We start from the raw sequence: 20,268 nt of genomic DNA, 5'->3' as shown, positions 1-20,268 counted from the left end.
TTCTCTCACTATACGCTCGGTTCCTCTCCCACATCACCCTAAGCCCTTTTCCACATTCCCCGCACTCTCATTCCTAGTATCCCACCACCTGCTAGCCTTCTGCCCGTATCCTTTTGCCTCAAGGCCGTCTCTCCCCCGTCTCTCCTCTCGGGTCCGCTTTGTCCCTTTCGCTCCCTCAATCTGCCCCGCATCTCCCAGGGTCCTCTGTTCCTCCTGCTCAGTGTCCCCAGTTCTGCCCCTCCCCTGCACCCCGGGCCGGGCCGGGCACACGGACACACCTAGGTGCAGCAGCTCGCTGGCTATAGCCTTGCCAATGCCAGTGCCGCCTCCGGTGACGATAGCCACTTGGTTCCGCAACAACCCCGCAGCAAAGCAGCTCTTGATCCCCGCCACTGTCCCCATGTCCTGCTTTGTCTCTGACCCACAGAGCGATGGCTCCCAGGCCCACGGAGAGACAGGCAGAGCAACCGACCCACGGCAAGCTGGAAGCCTGCTCGCCCTCGCAGGCAGACTTTTTATGAGCTTCTGGTCACAGTCCACAACAGCTTCACGGTGGGCAGAAAATCCTAAAACGGGATCGATTCCCCGCCCCCGCAGGGCCACCCACTTTCGCACCATGTGATCGTCTGGAGAGGAGAGAGATCCTAGCCCAGCAAACCCGATCTGGATGTTCGCCCCACCCTCGCGCTATGCTTTGCCCAGACACCAGCAGAGGGATCTCAAACACTGGGGAGAGAGGTGAGGCGGTTCCCGCAATCACTGCATCCTCTCCCCGCCCCCGATCCAGGTGCAGCCTCAGGTGAGAGAGTCTGGCTCCCTTTTGTTCTGTCTTCATGTTTGTTTGTTTTAACATTGATATATATATATATATAGGACTGGGCGCCTAGTGGGGAATGGAATGCATTTTCCTCAGTTAAAAGAAAAATCCATTTCCATTGTTGCTCTTGGATAAAGACAATCCATGCATGTCTGGGCTCAGCAGCTAGGACTAGAATTAATTGGCTTTTGTTCCCTTCCCTTCTCCTCTAGGGATGTCCTTACTGGTCTTGTGGGCAGCAGCCTAGGGGACAGGAGGCAAAAAAAAAAAAACAAAAAAAAAAAAAAACAGGCTTTGTCAAAGAAGGCGGTGGTAGGGACAGCGGGTCGAATGCATCCCGGTCTTCTCCCAATTTCAGGCTTGAGGGCTTGGAAAGGTGTCTTGGCGTTTGCATCTGCTTACACATTGAACCATAATGGAAAAGTCCCTGTAAAAATGATGAGAACAGGGAAGAGTCCCTGTTCTCTTAGGCCAGTGTCTTATCTTCTGCACCCACAGGGAAGAAAGGAGGTGAGGGATGATGGATTCAGCAGCATCTGAAATGAGGCAGTTTCACCTCTGGCTGCTTGATAACGGATTCTTCTTAAAAAGGGACCATGCTGGACAGTTTCCATCTCTGCAAGTATGCGAGATAGAGGCGGGAGGAGCTTTCTTACCTATTCCTGGATGATGCAAGAGAGCTAGACAGGACTACAATTCGATTTTTCCTGGGCATTTTGTGTCAAATTGAGTGTTGGATTATATTGATTATTATTGTTGTTAATCTTATTTCATGTCTGCAACACAGTAATAGTATGCAAAGGGATCTGATCTGATGATCTTTATTTGGAAATTTGGCAGGCTGTGTGATATGTCTAAGGGATGTCCTGAACAGAATAGAAAGGATGCTTCTTTTAAAGGTCAATTGTTGTAAGCTCTAGTTCTGTAAGGGGGTTGAGGGTGGAGGGGTTGAAAATCAAGAGAAAAGATAAGCAACTTGTTAACAAAAAGACAGCAACATAAATCTTTTTAAAGAGCCGGTGGTTTTCGAGAAGGTAATCTTTTTCTCTGGTAAGACATATCTCTACACAAATTAAATATAAAAATCATAAAAGTATGCCATCCAGATTTTTAACGTGGTTTCATAAAATATGTTGAAAATTTGACTGGTCTAGTAGATAGTATTTCATAGCTCCCTCCACTATAAGGCTACCCAGCCTCTGGGACTTCAGTTCCTAGAAGACAGCAGTCCCTATCCCTTCCCTATCATCTTGTACCATTTTCTATATCATCCATTCTAATTTAGTAGTAGTAGAGTTTTCCCCCTTTCTTTGTAGAGCACAGCTGGTAGTTCATGCCCTTTGAAAAAGATAATGGGCTTCTCTTTCAAAAAGAAAATCTGAAAGGAGAGCACTCAAAAGATTTTCATTCTGAAATGGTAGTTATATTGTATTGCTAGCTGACACCTGCTGTTCCCTTCAAAATTTATTAAAAGTATTTTTCATTTATTATCTCATTTAATCCTCACAATAACCCTATGAGAGCATTGCTATTTTACAAATGAAAAAACCAAGACTTCGAGGGATTGAGTTGCCCTCTTTTCTCACAGCTAGAGATTTTTGGAGAAGACTTTTGAATACAGATCTCCTTAACTTCAAGTCTGCCAGTCTTTTCACCTAATCATGCTGTTCCAGTGATGGCCTGATGGATGGTTGCCTCATCTTCCTCTCTATATTAATAGAGGGTCTTTGAAAGTGGCTAAAAATTTCATCATCTTATAATGAACTTTGTGATAAATTTCAGATAGCAGACTGGTCTCTAGAGTTCTTCTCAAAGCTGTTCCAACTTATGAAGACTTATCAAGAAAAACAGAGGGAACAAGTGAAGACTCGTATCAAATCTTGCCTTTCTGGGATACACCGGACAAGTCACTTCACAGTGTTGCCAGGCAATTCTCAAAGATTGTCCTTATATCCCAGCTGTTCATCTGCATTTCAGTGGAGTATATTTTTCCACTAGGAGCTCTGCCCCAGCAGAGTAATCCAAAACAATTTTGTAACAGAAATTTTATTCCAGAGCTTTTGTCCCTCAAAACCCCTCTTGTTGTTCAGTTCTTTCAGTATCTGACTTCTTATGACTCCATTTAAGGTTTTCTTGGCAAAGATACTGGAGAGATTTGCCAGTTTTTCTCCACTTGTTTTACAGAAAGGAAACTGAGGTAAACAGGTTTAGTGACTTGCCAGAGTTAGTAAATGTTTGAGGCCAGATTTAAACTCAGGAAGTTGAATCTTTTTGATTCGAGACCTGGCACTCTATCCACTGCACCACCTACCTGCTCTATTCCTGATGACTATTATACTTGTTATTGGGGTTTTTTTTGTCATTTATTTAATATTTTATTTTCCCCATTACATATAAAAATAATTTTTAACTTTCAGTTTAAAAATTTTTGAATTTAAAATTCTCTCCCTAGCTCCACTCCCTCCACCCTCATTGAGAAGGCAGCAATTTGACATGCATATGCAGTCATGAAAAACATATTTCAAACTTAATCAAGCTGTGAAAGAAAATCGACCAAAAAATATACCCCAAGAAAAGTAAAGAAAGCAAAGAAAAAATATGCTTTGATTTGCAATCAAATGCCATCAGTTCTTTCTCTGAAGATGGACAGTATTTTTCTGCCTAGGTTATTTGGAATTACCCTGGATCATTATATTATTGAGAATAGCTAAGTCATGCACAGTTGATTTTACTATGTATAATATTCCCTTGGTTTTGCTCACTTTACTTTTCATTTGTTCGTGTAAGTCTTTTTAGGTTTTCCTGAGAACATGCTACTTGCCATTTCTTATCTAATCACAATCATACATCAGGATTTTTCTGCCATTTCCTTATTGATGAGCATCCTATTAATTTTCAATTCTTTGCCACTACTTAAAGAGCTGCTATAAATATTGTTGTACATATAAATCCTTTTCATTTTTGTTTTTTATTTCTTTGGAAACAGACCTAGTAGAACAAACCAGTACAATATTACTAGTAGTATTGCTTTGTCAAAGGAAATGCATGCTTTTATAGCTCTTTGGGTTTAGTTCCAAATTCCTCCCCAGAATGGTTGGATCAGTAAACAACTTTACCCCTAGTAAAGTGCACTAGTGTCTTACTTTTCCTATTTCCTCTTCAACCTTTATCATTTTCCTTTCCATATTAACCAATCTGATATGTATAAGGCAGTAGCTCAGAGTTGTTTTAATTTGCATTTCTATAATCAATAATGATTCTCATCCTGGCCCAAATGGCCCCTTTGGCATCTTTGCTTATACCTACTTCTCCTTTATTGGCCATATTGGTTCTTTTACACCCTTATCAAAGAAGGGAAGTGTTAAAATAATATAAAGAGACTATTTCCCAGAGCTAAGACCCAGAAAGCAAACTGTCCTCTGAGCTTGACATAGCAAAATATTTTGGTTCTGAATGATCTCACTTTTTAAAAAAGCATATTGCTTTGACCAGAATCAGGTACTCACTGAGGAAACTCCCCTTATTTTCTAGGAACCTGAGAGCAAGAGGCAGGTGATCTGTTACATCTCTTAACCTGCTCACAATCTCTGTTTCTTATAAATGCTAAATGAACCAAATTATACACTGTCATGCTAACTCTAGTTTTGTACCCTGCTGTGAGACAATCAACTGGAAGACTGTGCCCATAGGACCCAGGAATGCCTTTATTGGCCACACGTGAGGCTGCCTTGAGAACTGCTACTACAGACCTAAGAATGATTATGTCATGGTGCAGCCCACTTTTATGTATGTAAAGCACTGCCTGTGCCCCAGCATGGTAAGCCCTCCTTCTGTTGCTTAGAGGTTTAATTCCTTGAGGGGACCCATCAACTCTGTCCCAGAGTTTCATTGCTAGCCATTGTTTGCTTGCAAGCAGAAAAGGATGGAGGACTAGAATATAGGGGGAGAAAATTCCAACTCATTCTTGAATCAAGTTTGGCAACTATGGGAGTAGTTGGAAAAATCTGATCGGGGCATTTAAAAACATTATTGATTGATAAGTTGCCAGTTTTCAGACAAGATATTTGGGTTGCTTGAGATGGATAATTGTGAGAAACTCTTTGCATTAATCTTTGGATCTGAATTTCTGATTATTATAACATAAGTTTTTAAACAGCACATAGACATAAAGCAGTTTCTCAGCTACATAAGGCTAAATTCAAACAATTCAATAAAAGTTATTCACATAATTCCCAAAATTTAATGTAATTTAATGTAATTTAATTACATTAAATCAGGTACAGATAAAACTACTTAGAGAATTCACAATGGACTAGTTCTGAGAAGAGAGATCTACATGTCACTAAGGTGACCAATAAAACTTAAACATAAGCATCTTGGAACAAAGCAATTCAGTTGTTATTACCAATATTAATTAACACCAAGAAGACTAGTAACTCATTCTTAATATCCATTTGACCAGTATATTTTGAGTCCCAGGTGTTCATGTAGTTATCTGATCCCAAGTATCTATTAATATAATTTAATACAATCACTTATATTTGGTTCTCCCTTTTTAAAACTTCAGAGAATTTCAGTTTATATACCATTTCTGTTTCTGTCCTTAGCTAAATCCTATACCTGACATAAGAATCTTTAAAAAATATATGAGAGTCCAATGATAAAATGAACTCTTGTCTTTTAAAATTATCTGAGAGATACTTTAAAAATGAGAAAATAATTTTACTTTCTGTACCATTATCATTATATTATGTGTAAAAATCCAGTTAATCCTTAATTAATAAATCCTTAATCCAGTTTTGAGAACTTATTATCAAAACATACTCAAAACCTATATGAACAAATTTGGAAGCCAAAAATATACATCTATTTATAATTCTTTTTTTTTAAATAAGTTTTTATTGATAGAACCCATGTATTTATAATTCTTACAGAAAACAGTCTAATCTTGTTGCTTTTCTTAAATTTTTCTATTCCATTTAATTAGAATACTTTTACATTATAATTTTGTTTTATTACTATGTCTAATCATTTTCCCCTTTCGAGGATATAATTCTTGTATCATAATTTGACTATAAATTCAGATGAAATTTTTAAGATGGTAATATTTTAATCCTATCATAGTAACTCAGAGATGTTCCAGTATCAATCTATTATTTAATAGATAGAGTGTTGAATTTACAAACTTCTTGATTATAGAAATTTGCTATAAAAGAAAAAAATGGACATAGTTATAACCATGTTGTCTTATTGTAATACCCTTGCCGTTTTTGTTTCCGGGCACAGGCAAATCTCAGGATTAACCGAATAGGAATTTTCTTTTCAACAAGGAAATGAATCAATGGGGAAATAGAGTCACGAGGATATTACTTAGACTGTGTCTGAGGTGGTTGCCCCAAATCTCTCTCAGAACAGGCATCCACTTTTAGCAGTTTTCAGACTGTAGCACATGCCATCTTCCATTATTGGCTTTATGACAATTCACACAACAATCCTTATAATCAAAAGCTCAAAATAACTCAATTATAGCCCTAGGAATTTTATCTTAAGTAGCAAAATTTCAGTAATCACAACTTAAAGCTTGAATATCTTTTCTAATATTTCCATAACTTCATTAATTCTTTATAAATTAAAACTATTCCTATGCTGGGGTTTCAGACATACAGCAAATATTTGATTGTTGACTCTTCATTAATACATTGAATCTTACTACTTACACACTTTCATAATTGCCAACATTTTCAAATGAAAAATTGCTATTATAATAAATAGTAATAGTAGTAGTGAGTATTACCTATTTTATAACTAAATATACCTCATTAAATAATTAACAATTTTCCACATATTTAACCTATATCAGATTACTTGCTGCCATGGGGATGGGAAGAAGGAGGTGTTGTGCCACAGTTTTCTTTAATTGTCCTGCCTCAGTTTCCCTAATTGTCCTACCTCAGTTTCCCTTAATTGTTCTGCTCAAATCCACCCTCCCTCCTAATCATCATAGGATTAGGATTAATCCATATAGATTAGGAGAAAGACCTTCTATCTTAGACATCATGACCCCAGACCTTCCCTACTTATCAGAATGTTCAATGCCTTCCCCCATTTTGTCATTGTTTGGTGCCCCCCACCCCAGTCAGAACCAGAGTGATAGTTCGTTCCAGTTCTCAATCCTCTGACTCCACCCCTGCCTCCATCTACCCTCCAGTAGCTTGGAACTGCATGCATATATATGTTATTGAGAACTCACATTGCTACTAGATTCTTGGAGAAATAGTCTCATTCAGCTCTGGAGGCAGAATGGACTCCGTTCTGCCTCCAGTAAATCTCTCCCTTTCAAATAAAATATTAAAAACTCTCTAATCTCTATCTTGCCTTGGTTTTTCCGGCACTGCAATGGGGATGGAAGGAGAAAGATTTGGAAAACAAAGTCTTACAAAAATGAATGTCTAGTTGGAAAAATAAAATATTGACAAAATGGAAAAAAAAACAGTTTTCAATTATCTATTTTTTATCACACCTTTTTAAAATTCCAATTCAAGCATAACAGTATCCAAATTAAAAGACAAGTTTTGTCTAAAAGCATTTCTGGTTTTCAAAGGCCTCTAAATTCTACAATATAGATTTAGAAATATAATGCAATTTAGAAACACAATAACACAAACAATAAATTTCAGATAACATCAATTGAATTTCTAAATTCTAACATATAGAAATCATTGACCTTATTACTTTGAACATTTAAAAAACTGCTTTAGAGTTATCAAGTATGGAACAATTAAATTCAATTAAAGAAATAATGTAGCACTTATCATATGTCAGTCATTGTTAAGTACTTTACAATCATTATATCACTTTGATCTTATAACAACAACCCTGGGAAGTGGGTACCATTATTATTTTTCTATTTCCAGATCAGGAAACTAGGACAAACAGCGAGATAAGGTAACTTGCCTAAGATTACAAAGAAAGCAAAGGAGTTCACTGAATATTCCCCTCCTCTTGCCATCCTTCCTTAGAGTCACAGCATGCTGAGTGATGAGGTGTGTGTGTGTGTGTGTGTGTGTGTGTGTGTGTGTGTGTGTGTGTGTCTATATGTGTGTGTGTATGGAGAGTGTACCTCAACATATTTTCCCTTTTTTCAGCATCTCCCTCTGTCTTTATTCTGCATTCTGTTTTCCAGTGACCATGCTTCTTATAGTAAAAACAAACTCCTAGATTTTCCTCCTTTTGATTAAAAGGACTATACTTTCCTTTCCTAATAGTGCAGAAGGAACTCAGGGACTGCTTTCATCCTTTTCCCCTACCTGTGGTCTCAAGGGGGGAAATTCATCGTCAGAATGTTGCCAATTGGAAATAGGCAACTTAATTTGTTTAGATATGGGGTGAAGATTATTAACAAAATAGGATAAAAACTGAAAAATCAGATTAAGAGGTTGCTATAAGATGCAAACCATTTAACTTTTTTTTCCCTTCACTCTCTTTTCTTCTAGGATTACTACAAAACTAGCTGTCTTCATTGCCCTAGAACAATGAAACTATTAAACTTGTCAGTTACTTAAAAAAAAAAAAAACTTTTAAAAAATGCTTAAAAACTTAATCCTTATTTTCCCTTAAAACAAATTCTCCAGAGTGGTAGATTAAAACTTACTAAGATGTTTCAGAAGCAAGTGAGTTCCTAAAATTACTCCAAAAATCACTCTTGCAATTTTAAAATGATAAATTTCCAAACTCCTTAATGATTTATCTCCAAACCTCCAGTATCTGCTAAGACTTTTTAGCTGTTTCTAGCTACAAACTTTGATTATCTGACTTGATTTCTGTAATTTCAAATTGGCCAAATCAAAATGATAGGATGAAAAAGTGTCCTATAGGTTGGGGTTTGTTTTTGGTTTTGTTTTACTTTTTCTTATAACCTAATCTTCCATAGAAAGTGTAAAGTGGAGCTAGTTCTGCTCATTAGAACAACTGCTTCAGATATGAAAGTTCATTAATCTTTCCCAGTGTTCTATCCTTGTCTTCAACTAGAGCTCTTAAAAGTTTTTCTGGCTGGCTGTATTTTAAATCTTTCAAGATAACAGGATCTAGTTCACAATACAAAATGACATGGACATTCTGCATCTTACACAGATACAGACATGTATCAATAAATAAATATTGACAAATAAAATGACATGATAAATGCAAACAGCAAAATAGTATGTTGGTATATTGTATCTAGGATATACTGCAACATATTTAACATATAAGGGACTGCTTGCCATCTAGGGGATGGAGGGAGGGAGGGGAAAAATCGGAACAGAAGCGAATGCAAGGGATAATGTTGTAAAAAAAATTACTCTGGCATGGGTTCTGTCATTAAAAAGTTATTATAAAATTTAAAAAAATAGTATGTTGGGATGTGGACCTGGGAGTCTCAAAGCCTAAAAGCCTAAATCAATTTATAGAGAATAGAAAATTTTAACTCCTCCCAGTGAACGGTTTACTGACATGAAAATATATATTTTTTAATAGAAAAGATTCTAAGATAGAAAAACTGTACTGAAAGTTGAACAGGAAGAATAAAAGATAAGATATTAGTGAGTTCTTCCTCCTAATGAGAGTGAAATAACATTAGATTCTGTAGTTGAGGGGCTATTTTGTTCTTAAGAAAAAAAACCCAACACAATTGGTTTTTTGGTCATTATTTCCCTCAATCTGGCTCTGCTTCTACTTAAGCTAGAAGGTAGAGAGATATTTGCTTCTAATCATAACCCACTTCTTATGTAGTGTCCTCATCTTTAGAGGAACCACTTCACAATGGAATTTAAGTACTTTAATCAAAAAAGCCACTTGCTTTTGCTATTTCCAGGCTATTTCCCATGTTTTCAATTCTCTTTGAATTAAGGATAAAGATCCTTATCTTTATGTCCTATCTTCTTTCAAGACAGCTAAAGTATCAACTTTTACCAGAATAATATGTATGCATACACACATCCTTATATGTTGTTTGTACATCATTGTTTGCATATTGTCTCCTCCATTAATTTATTAAAAACAGAGACTACTTTATGACTTTGTTTGTGTCTACAGTGAGTGGCACAGTGTCTGCATATAAAAAGTATTTATGAAATGCTTGCTTACTTGACAAGGTTTCCAAGATGCCCTTCCTATTCAGGGGAAAGGGTAATGTTGCTGCTACACTTTCATTATCTCCCCTTCAGACACCCAGTTACCAGGAATTTTTTTTAAACTGGAAAACTTGCTCTTCATTTTCCAAGACATTGTTGCTGCTTGCTTTTCCATCTGTCTCACAAATTCATGCATTTCCTCTACCATTTAACAGATGCTCCTCCTGCCAACTGATTATGGAGGATTCCACATTTAGAATCAAAAAGTCTGAATGGTGACAGCAATGCAGAAGAGACAGCCAGTTCATCTCCCTGTATTCAAGCAAAATCAACACCCAAGCCAGAGATTCTTCTTCTGTTTTTAGACCCTCTCAATGGAAGGCAGTACTACAGCTTCCCTCAATTATTTCTTTTTTAAGTCTAAGTACCCTCACTATCAGGAAGACTTTCCTTTATATGTAATCAAAGACCCTCTTGTTCTTCCTCTTTAGACAAAGAAGAAAAATAGCTCGTTATCCTTTTTGGCATGAGAGTCCCTCTGAATCTGGAAAGTTAGATCTGATTTCTTCTTCTACTCAAGTAACAGCCACCATAATTATTACCACTGATTTTTAGAAAGGCTTCAATTTTCACAGAAGAACTAAGTCTTAGGCACTTTTGAGAACCTGAAGTGCTAACATAAGGAACAGAACTATCATGTGACTATTGTGTGCTATGAGAAAAATTGTACGATAGCCTCTAGTGTTCCCCATATTCCACTCACAACATCTGGCATGGAAGCTTCCATTCTAGCACAATTTTGACACTCTTTCCCCGAATATATATATATATATATATATATATATATATATATATATATATATATATATATATATATATGATTTTTATCAAGTAAAAGAGTTGAGATTGGTGCTCTTTAAGGTCTCTTCCAGTCCCAGATCTATGATCCTATGTGTCTTTTCCATTGTTAAAATGGGGAAAATTTCTTTAGAGTGCAGAGAAAAGGGTTGAGGATGGAACTTTGGAGAACACTGGCTTAGAGTAAGAAGGAGGAAGGGTCACCGAAGAAGAAGAGAGTATCTATTCATTCAGAAACAGAGAGACATATTGAAGACAAAGATGGGCATGGACATAGGGCAAAATTGCCAAGAAAGGAATAGTACAGCTTTAAGAAGTGTGATATCTTGCATCAAAAAGGAAAGTCAGCTATTGGCTCAAGACAGGACTTCAGTAACTAGGAGCTATGAGTTATCTTTTTGTTACAAATGTATATTATATGTGTGCCTCACCATCATATTTGAGCCCATTTTTCCTATTGAGCTATACATACTTTGGGGAAAATGTGTCCTAGACTTTTATAGGGAGGTGATATTTTATACTATGACACCTTAATCAATATCCTGCACTAAAAAGTAATTATCTACTAGCTAATTAAAATGGAAAGCATAGCAGTGGGAATTCATGTAATCAATTCTTGAACTTTTACTACTAATATTCATCTTAGAAGTATGACCAACTTGCTGATTCTGCCAGTTGTGTTGTTTTCTTCCCAACCGAATTAAAAATGTTCCTAAAAGTTGAAGGAACCATAATAAAGCATCTATGTAGTGAAGAGGATAGACTGAGCCTGGAGTCAGGAAGACTTTCTGAGTTCAAATCTAGCTTCAGATACTTAATAGCTATGTGATTCTGGGCAAGTCATTTAACCCTGTCTGCCTCAGTTTCCTCATGGAGCAGTTTGCTATTGACTTGTACTAATATGTCAGTAACATTTCATTCCTCCCTGCCACCAAAGCAATTGTCCATATATTCACATTACAACAACTAAAAAAATTATTAAATGAGGATATTATAGCATATAGCAATTAGATACTGAAATATGATTAACACACAAAATAAGAATACGATTGTTTACAGGGAAATTTTAAGGAAGACATTTAACCCTGGCTATTCTCCTGCCATGATGCTACTTCCAACCTCTCCCACCTCCTCCACCTTCAATTTTTTCATCTTTTGCTCTGGGGACAGTAATCAAACCAATCCTATTATTTCTATCTAGAAAGTCCATTTCAGTTAACTCTTCTATTTAACTATTCCTTTATCCTCCCAAACCAAAACACCTTTTCCTGCATATCACTCCTAAATATGGGTTTTTTTTCTCTTAGAATATAAGCTTTCTAAGACAAAGCAGTATCTGTCTTTTGTATCACCAGTGCTTAATCCATAAACTAGAATTAATCTGTAATATTTGCTTTTTATTCATTCATTCATTCAAATATTTGAAGGATTCTTATAAAGCAAATTACTTCTTTTTGCTTCCACCTCAAGGTAGAATTAGTTACAATGAATAGAAGTTACAGAGAAATTTCAACTCAACATTATAGAAAACTTCCTAACAATTTGAGTTATCAAAAAGATCAGAATAGGCTGCTTCAGGATAAAGATTTCCCCATTGCTCAGGCTATGTTATCTGACAGGGAAATTGTTAAAGAGTTTTATCTAAATAGCAATTAGGCTAGATGAGTCCTGAGATAATATTCTGAGATATTAATTCTAATATGTAACAATCAAGCATTTCATATGACTGTACCTTTCCCAGGATCATAGTTCTAAGGAATGTAAAATCTTGAATTAGGACTTGAAGAAACTAATTTTTCTGAGTTTTTTTTCCTTTCATTTATTAAACCCTATTTGTTTCCTAATTGATAGATATGATTTTTTTCTCCTCCAGGCTTTCTCCATAGACATGGGGTATCTGTTGCTCATCGCCACCCAGGCAGAGACTCTGTGATGTGTGAATTGTGAACTTACCTCTAGGAAAAACACTTCTTAAGAATTAGTTTGGATCAGTGCTATGATGGAGGAGCCCATGCCTGTGGAGGAAAAGAGTCAGCCACCAAGTCCTCATCATGGCTCCCTCAGGAAGGTAATGGCTGCTGCCTTGGCCCTAGATGGAGAAGCCACAATGAGCCGAAGGAAAAAGAAAAAGAAGGAATCTCGGCCAGAATCTATTATTGTCTATCGGTTAGAAAATGAAAAAGCAGAGGAGGAACAGGAAGAATATGAAGAAGGAGAACGGTCCGTGGAGGAGGAGGGGGACAGGTTCCTTGGTCACCCTATGGCTGAAGGTAAGTTTCTCTGGGGTCAGTGTTCTCCCATCCTAGAGAAAAATGACCATTTAGGAAATCAATCAGTTTCTACCATTTGGTTCATTTCCTTTAGAAGTGTTTAAAGATTTGTCTTTTTTCTTATCTGTTCTAAGAAAAGTAGTGGTGACTGCTTTTAGGCTGATTATTCAATTAAAATTGGTATGTTTTGCTTTTGACATTGTAAATTTTTGCAAACAAACACCCAAATCAATCTCTTCTACAAAGTATATTTCCAAGACACAGTTGAGAGAAGCATGGCCCTGAAATCAGACTCTGAAATCAGAGAACTGGGGTTTAAATCCTAACTCTGAAGTTCATCTATGTTTTCATTTGAAAAATGAGAGGATTGGAAAAAATGGTCTTTGAGGTTCCTTCTAGTTTTAGCTTCTGATTATATGATCCATGATCCTAAAACCACCTAATAGGATTTTTGTATCTGATAGCATGTCATTGTGCACATTGATAGTTTTTGTTCATGTATATAATAATACAAGAAAGGATGTGTCCTTCACTTTGACCATATGGTCAAAGGTTTCTCAGAGTTGACTTCATAGTTTTCAAAGATTAGCACAGAAAACTAAAAGCATTTCCATTAAAAACTATTGTTAAGCAAGGATGTCCATTCTTGCTACTCTTGGTTAACATCATTTTAAGAAAATATTCTAATAGCAACAAGGCATGAAAAAGAAAGTGAATTAATGAGCATTTTTTGAGCACTTACCATGAACTGGGCTAAATACTGAAGATAAAAAGAAATATTCACTCATTATTTTTACGGAACTCACACATTTATTGGGGAGAGACAACACATATGGAAGAGTTCAGCTAATGGAAAAGACTGGAACTCCTAAGGGTGCAATAGCTGATCAGATAGTAATACCCAGATATAAGTATTAGCAATGAAGATATTAAAATATCATGTTTTGTGGATATTATCTACAAATCTTAGGCAATTTATAAAACATAAAATATCACTCCCCTATCTTTCCTTTATGAGTATGGAGTTGTTGATTTTTATTTATCTGAGCTTCTTTTTATGTTAGTAAATTTATTTCTTCCTTAGGGAGGAAAAAAAAAAATCTGATCATGTCCTCTGACAATTACCCCACTGGGAATTATGAACTTTGAGATATGCATTAGTTTTATTTCATTTCATTTTGTTTTTAGATTCTGAATATAAGATTTTACCTGATAGAATTATCACAACCATTTCCCCAGTATTTCTCTAGAAAATATTTGTAAAACATAAAATAATCAATCAAAACTGTATGGTGGAAATAAGTAATCCTCTTTAGTATAGTGCTATCACAAGTGAGATGGGGTTTCAATTCTACAATAGGGAACCAGGGCATCTAAGTATCATAGTGGATAAAATTCTGGGCTTGAAGTTAAAAAGACTCATCTTCCTGAATTGAAATTTGGTCTCAGTCAATTATTAGTTGTGTGACTGTGGGCAAATCACTTAATCCTGCTTGCCTCAGTTTCCTTATTTATGTAAGATGATCTGGAACTTAAACCTCTGCTTGTTAAACTAAAGTATGAATGGTGAAAAGGGAGCACCTTAGCTAATTAAGGACTTTAGCTGAAGGCAAACTAAAAGTTTTCATTGTGCACAAAGGCCAGAGAGTGACTGGCAGTGAGCGTGGGATTAAAGGAGCACAAGTAAATCATGCATTTTTGAAACTGAGCACAGATCTGATACCATGCCCAAGAGTGATAACATCTCACATTCAAATTACCCACAGAGGCTGCATGCCTTAGGAGAGGAGACCCAGGGAGATAAAATCAACAACACAACCAGTAGTAAACTTCAGTTGCTTTTTCACATCTATACCTTGGCCACATGTTTCTTATATATATGTTTATCAATATGTGTGCTTTAGGTGTGCTGATTCTTTCACCTGATGTGTTTGTTTATGGGCAATGGTGTTCCAAAATTCTATGGAGGAGATGGTTTATAGTTACTTTTTTAGCTATAAGATTTCATTTTCCCTGCTTAGCACAGAGTCTGGTGCTAGTGCCAGGTTTATAAAGATTGATTTATTTTGATTCAGTCTTATCTTGTGAATTATTAGTAAAAGTAAACACATATGGGAGAAAAGTGTCATTACTGATGATTTGATGAACAAAGTATGTTGGACTTCAGGGGAGCTTGTTGAGATGGAACCTTGTACAAGTATGAAGGAAAGAGTTTCTGTGTGCTACATTTATTTATTTGTTTTTTATATTATTGCATATATGTTTTTGAAAGATTTTTGTTAGAGTTATAAAATTATGATAAAAATGTCATTGACTGAATAGATGAATGAAAATAGTATGATTTTCTAACATTATTAGAAGTGTCAAGTAATCACACTGAAGTAAGTGAAAGAAGAAACAATAAATATATTGGTTCTACTCTGGAAGAAAAAGCAAAGTCTGTGGTACTTCCGGAGTTCATATACATACATTGCTTAAAGATGTACATATCACTTTTATCAAAATCATCTTCAAAGAGTCATTATTGCTACTCTATAAAGCAGTGGGAAAGTGACTCCACTGGAACACATACTGATAATATTACCTTAGTGTTGTGATCAACTTCTTAAAACCCACTCTCTAGGACCAAGTTGCAGAGAAAATGCTGACCTCCATTAATTGATAGTGTTTGCTCATCTAGGACTTTCACATACAAGTAAAATTATAAATCTAGTCCTAATCCTTATGGATGAATAAACTGAGGCTCAAAGAGGCTACCTGGCTGCTCATGGCCCACAACTAATCAAGGTCAGAGACTGATTAACATCTCTTTCTCCTAATGGTATGATTTTCCAATATGCTGTCTCTCAATAACAATAATGACTCACTGTTCTGTAATGCTTTAAAAGTTTACAAAGTAATGAACATACCCTTATATTTTATCATGATGAATTTGCTGAATAACTAAATTTTTTCACAAATCTAAACTCTTACCAAAATTAACTGAATTTCAATTTTGACAAATGTTCTTATCATACAGTATACAAAGGTCCAAAGATCTGCTTGAGCAAGCCAACTGTTTAATGAGTGGCAATGCAATGATAGGTCTTGGGAAATTTCCATCTGAAATATGGCAAATGAGGTAATGAGAATTTCCTCTTTTATTCCTTCAGGTTTGTGGAACATACCCCAAGACAGCCGCTATGTCACATTAACAGGCACCATCACTCGGGGTAAGAAAAAGGGTCAGATGGTAGACATCCATGTTACTTTAACAGAGAAGGAGCTACAGGAATTGACCAAGTCAAAAGAATTAGCAAACGATGCTGCCCCAGAGGGAAAGAAAACCTGCCAAATTGGAGCAGACCGCGGTCCTCATGTGGTCCTGTGGACAGTGGTCTGCCTGCCGGTGATTTTTGTCCTTTCTTTCATTGTTTCTTTCTACTATGGAACCATCACTTGGTACAACATTTTCCTGGTATACAATGAGGAGAGGACCTTTTGGCACAAGATTTCCTGCTGCCCCTGCCTCATCCTTTTTTATCCAGTCCTCATCATGGCTGTGGCTTCTTCTCTGGGTCTCTATGCTGCTGTGGTCCAGCTCTCGTGGTCTTGGGGAGCATGGTGGCTGGCTGCCCGGGACATGGAGAAGGGCTTCTGCGGCTGGCTCTGTAGCAAGCTTGGCTTGGAAGACTGCTCACCCTACAGTATTGTTGAACTGCTGGAGTCTGATAACATCTCTGGCAGCCTCTCCACCAAGGATGCTACTCAGGGGGAAGAAACCTCTGCTGTCTAACTGCCCCATTTCTTCCCCTACACCAAACCCCAGCTTTCCAGAGTGGACCAACAGTATGACTCTTTATGTGCCATTTCAAAGTTGTAAAGAGTACATGGGAACAATACTGGACCAATGATACCTTCCTTATTCTCAGTAAACTTAGCTTTCCCTAGACATTATTTCTAATATCTGTCAACCTGCCTGTTTTGGTGGTTCAGTCTGGAATCCCATGGTGACAAGGATAGATAGAGATGGAGTGAATGACTGGGTGGAGAAACAGTGTTTCTCTCTTCCCCATCCAAAGGATAGAGAGGATGGTGGAGAGGAGGATGATTACAAGGACTCTGATAGCAGCCCAGATCCTCATTTGGTTAGGTTTCTCAACTCAATATACTATGTAACTCAGGAGACTCTGTAGGGAAAAGGGACCAAAAGGAGACCAAATTCATTAAGAAAATTGGAGTGGGGGGGGGGCAGTGAAATGACACAGTGGATAGCACACCAGCTCTGAAGTCAGGAGGACCTGAGTTCAAATCTGGTCTCAGACACTTAATATTCCTTAGCTGTGTGACCCTGGGCAAGTCACTTAACCCCAATTGCCTCAGCAAAAAAATAAAAAAAATTTGGAGCAGGAAGTGAAATTAAGTATCATTTAGGAGAGCAAAAACAATCATACTTCACAGACAATACAACAGCAAAAAGCTTGAAATATAAAGTTACTATCCTAAGACTTTGAGAGTTTAGCCTCAAAGGGTGATAATTTTGATTTTTCTTTAAGCTGCATATTACAGAAAGGGGACTAGAGAAATAGCAATGTGCACTTTGTAAATAGAGGTATAGAATATAATTTTTCAGGGGAGAGGGGAGGGTGGGAAAGCACTTGTGTAATTAGCAGCATAGCTCTCTTAGAATAAAGGTTGGAACTAAATATAGTACCAAAGTAGAAAGCATATGTAGCCATTCATGTGAAAAAATCAAAAGCCTTCTGATGGAGTAGAGTCAGCCCATTTTGGAAAAAGGCAGATCATTTCTAGCATTCAACAGAAGATACAGGGGAGCATGTGGTAGAAAACTTTAATTTGTCTTCCTGGCACTAAAGGATTAATTCCCCAAATTAATAGTTTTAGGTCATTCACTGCCCCTATAAAATGGTCCACCTTTCCCTGTCTCTTATTTAGAGACTTATTTTTATTTTTAAATCTTACCCCTAAAAAGGAGGTAAAGGTTAGAATTGCCAATCTGTGTTTGCTGTGGCTCAACCTTCTTTGATATCCCTGCTCCCAGTCTACTTGGGATAGCAATATAACAAAGCTAGAGCCTAACTTAGGGCATATCAGCCCAACTTCTGGTGCTGTACCCCACACCCAAGGAGGAGTGAAATGTGATGGGGATTTAGGATTTTTTTTTAAGTTTTAATTTTAGCTGTACATTTCTGAAGAGCAAAAATGATAACACTGGTGCTTTGTGTTTTTTGCAGAATTTGGTATGTTGGTGTAATAGAAACAAAACAATAAAAAATGTTAATAATTTAAACATTCAGACTTTTGTGTTTTCAGTGCTAAGAGACTAGGTCTTAAATGCTGAGGTCCAAAAACTAAAGGTGCTATCCATGCCATATGTTTACTTTATTAAGTCTTAGAGTCTGTCAGAGCCCTTTTCTGCTCCCACTGATAATGCTGGATTTCAGTTAGCAAGAATCCTTCAAAGGCTTTCAATTCTAAAACTTTTTTTCAGTGGCCCAATGAGTTTATAGCTATTCTGTACATTTTTGCTTACATAATAAACACAATAGATATCACAGTTGAAGTAAACAACCATAGCAAAATGGAGCAGTTCTGATCAGGAAGAGGAACACCAAAAGCAAAAACAACTCCCCCCTCCAAAAAACAAAATAAAACAGAAAAAAAAATATTCCCAAAAAATCAATCCAGAGGATGTTCCAAGCCAATTTTAACAGCCATACTTTAAATTGTGTGTGTGTGTGTGTGTGTGTGTGTGTTTATATATCTTAGATTTCCACACATAGACATTATGAAGTACTCTGATAATCATTAATAAAGAATCAGAAATGTCAGTTGAATGGAATCTTGCTTTCAATCAAATCTCAGTTTGCATGTGGAAGGATGATATGACTATCAATTAAATAAAAAAAGTTAGACTTAGTGCTTTTTATTTGTATAAGAGTCAGAGCTGTTTGTAAAGATTTCTGAGAAGAGATTTCAAAGCAGTTAGAGTGAAATACAAATTGTGACAGAGACACGAGGAGAGGAAAGCTGTAAGTATGTAGGGGAAGCTGGCTCCTCAAAATCTTGCTGATTTCCAGCTTGCCTTCCAATAAACTACAAAATTTCACCTCTATTCTGGAAAAAAAAATCCATTTATCCTTGGGTAGTTTCTGATATGTTCCAATCACTAAAACTCCAATTAGAAGCTAGAGAAGTTATGAGAGAACAAGACATAATAAAACAAAATTTAGAAAATGAAAAAATAGAAAAGAATATGAAACTTCTCTAAGAAAAATAACTGATCTAGAGAAAAATCAAGAATGAACATAAAAATAATCAGATTATTTGTAAGTTGCGATAAAAAGAATCTTTATACAATAATACAAGAACTATTTGAAGAAAATTATCCTGAAGCATTAAAACAAGAGGAGAAAGTACAAATGGAAAAAATCTATTCATCATCATCTGAAAGAAACTTTATGAGGAAAACCTACTGAAATATCAGAGCCAGATTCCAGAACTCACAGGTCAAGCAGAACATATTACAAACAACAAGGATAAAGAATTATCCTTCAATTCAAATATGACAATGTCACATTTAGCGTCACACATGACCTGGCAGCAGGATATTGAGAGAACAAAGGTCTTGGTACAACCTATATCAAAGAGTGAAAGAGCAGGTGCTATGGCCAAAAATACCATACCTAAGTTAAGAGTAATTCTGAATAACAACAACAACAAAATAACAGCATTCAATCTAATTGTCAGGTTTTTCTGGATTTTGTTGCAAAAATATCTGAATTTAATAAAAAATTTGACACAAAATACAAAAGAAATACAAATATTCAAGACTAATTACTAATAAGGACAAGTTGATTATTTTTATATATGGAAATGTAAACCACATGTCTAAAATTGTCATTAGCAATAGGGTAGTTTGAGTGAAAGATTAGGGTAGCACTGAGTATGATATGATTCTAAAAAAGCAAAAGATTAAAATAGTAATTATTTTATATAAATGAGGTACAAGAGGAAGAACTGAAACAAGAATTAGATGACACAGAAATTACTGTCATTGGAAATGGATTAAAGAGGGCAAAGGGGTGTGTGTGTGTGTGTGTGTGTGTGTGTGTGTGTGTGTGTGTGTGTACACATGTATCTATGCATAAGTCTTCTAAAAAATAAAAAAAAGATGGGGGAGAGGATAAGGGAAGAATTTTTAGAGGGAATA

General features: G+C 36.3%; 2 protein-coding genes across 5 annotated transcripts in view; one reads left to right on the top strand and one right to left on the bottom strand.

Annotated features, from left to right (window-relative positions):
* Nucleotides 1-20,268, bottom strand: part of PECR (peroxisomal trans-2-enoyl-CoA reductase) — a 107,516-nt gene that overhangs the window by 14,346 nt on the left and 72,902 nt on the right. For 2 of the 4 annotated variants that reach the window (XM_051983586.1, XM_051983588.1), the window contains exon 1: nt 279-639. The exons of 1 other annotated variant lie outside the window; for it this stretch is intronic. In XM_051983586.1, coding sequence (XP_051839546.1) covers nt 279-618 — 340 coding nt within the window. In that variant the 5' untranslated portion in view covers nt 619-639. Of the gene's footprint in view, nt 1-278; nt 640-18,965; nt 19,244-20,268 lie in introns of those variants that run through there. One more of the 4 variants, XM_051983591.1, reaches the window with a different exon arrangement.
* TMEM169 (transmembrane protein 169) lies at nt 704-18,345 on the top strand. Its single transcript, XM_051983592.1, has 3 exons — nt 704-799; nt 12,659-13,055; nt 16,208-18,345. Exons 2-3 carry the CDS (start codon nt 12,782-12,784, stop codon nt 16,828-16,830), a joined length of 897 nt encoding a protein of 298 aa, XP_051839552.1. The 5' UTR covers nt 704-799; nt 12,659-12,781; the 3' UTR covers nt 16,831-18,345.

Source organism: Antechinus flavipes, chromosome 3 (genome assembly GCF_016432865.1).
Source record: "Antechinus flavipes isolate AdamAnt ecotype Samford, QLD, Australia chromosome 3, AdamAnt_v2, whole genome shotgun sequence".
Classification (NCBI taxonomy): domain Eukaryota; kingdom Metazoa; phylum Chordata; class Mammalia; order Dasyuromorphia; family Dasyuridae; genus Antechinus; species Antechinus flavipes.
Note: the sequence above shows the minus strand (reverse complement) of the source record. Positions and strands in the feature narration are given on the sequence as shown.

What these genes read in the sequence shown, in the direction of transcription:
- TMEM169 (XM_051983592.1), top strand. Translation starts at nt 12,782, where the DNA reads ATGATGGAGGAGCCCATGCCTGTGGAGGAAAAGAGTCAGCCACCAAGT. An exon ending in TGGTCACCCTATGGCTGAAG is followed by an intron (nt 13,056 to 16,207) that starts GTAAGTTTCTCT and finishes TTATTCCTTCAG; the next exon opens with GTTTGTGGAACATACCCCAA.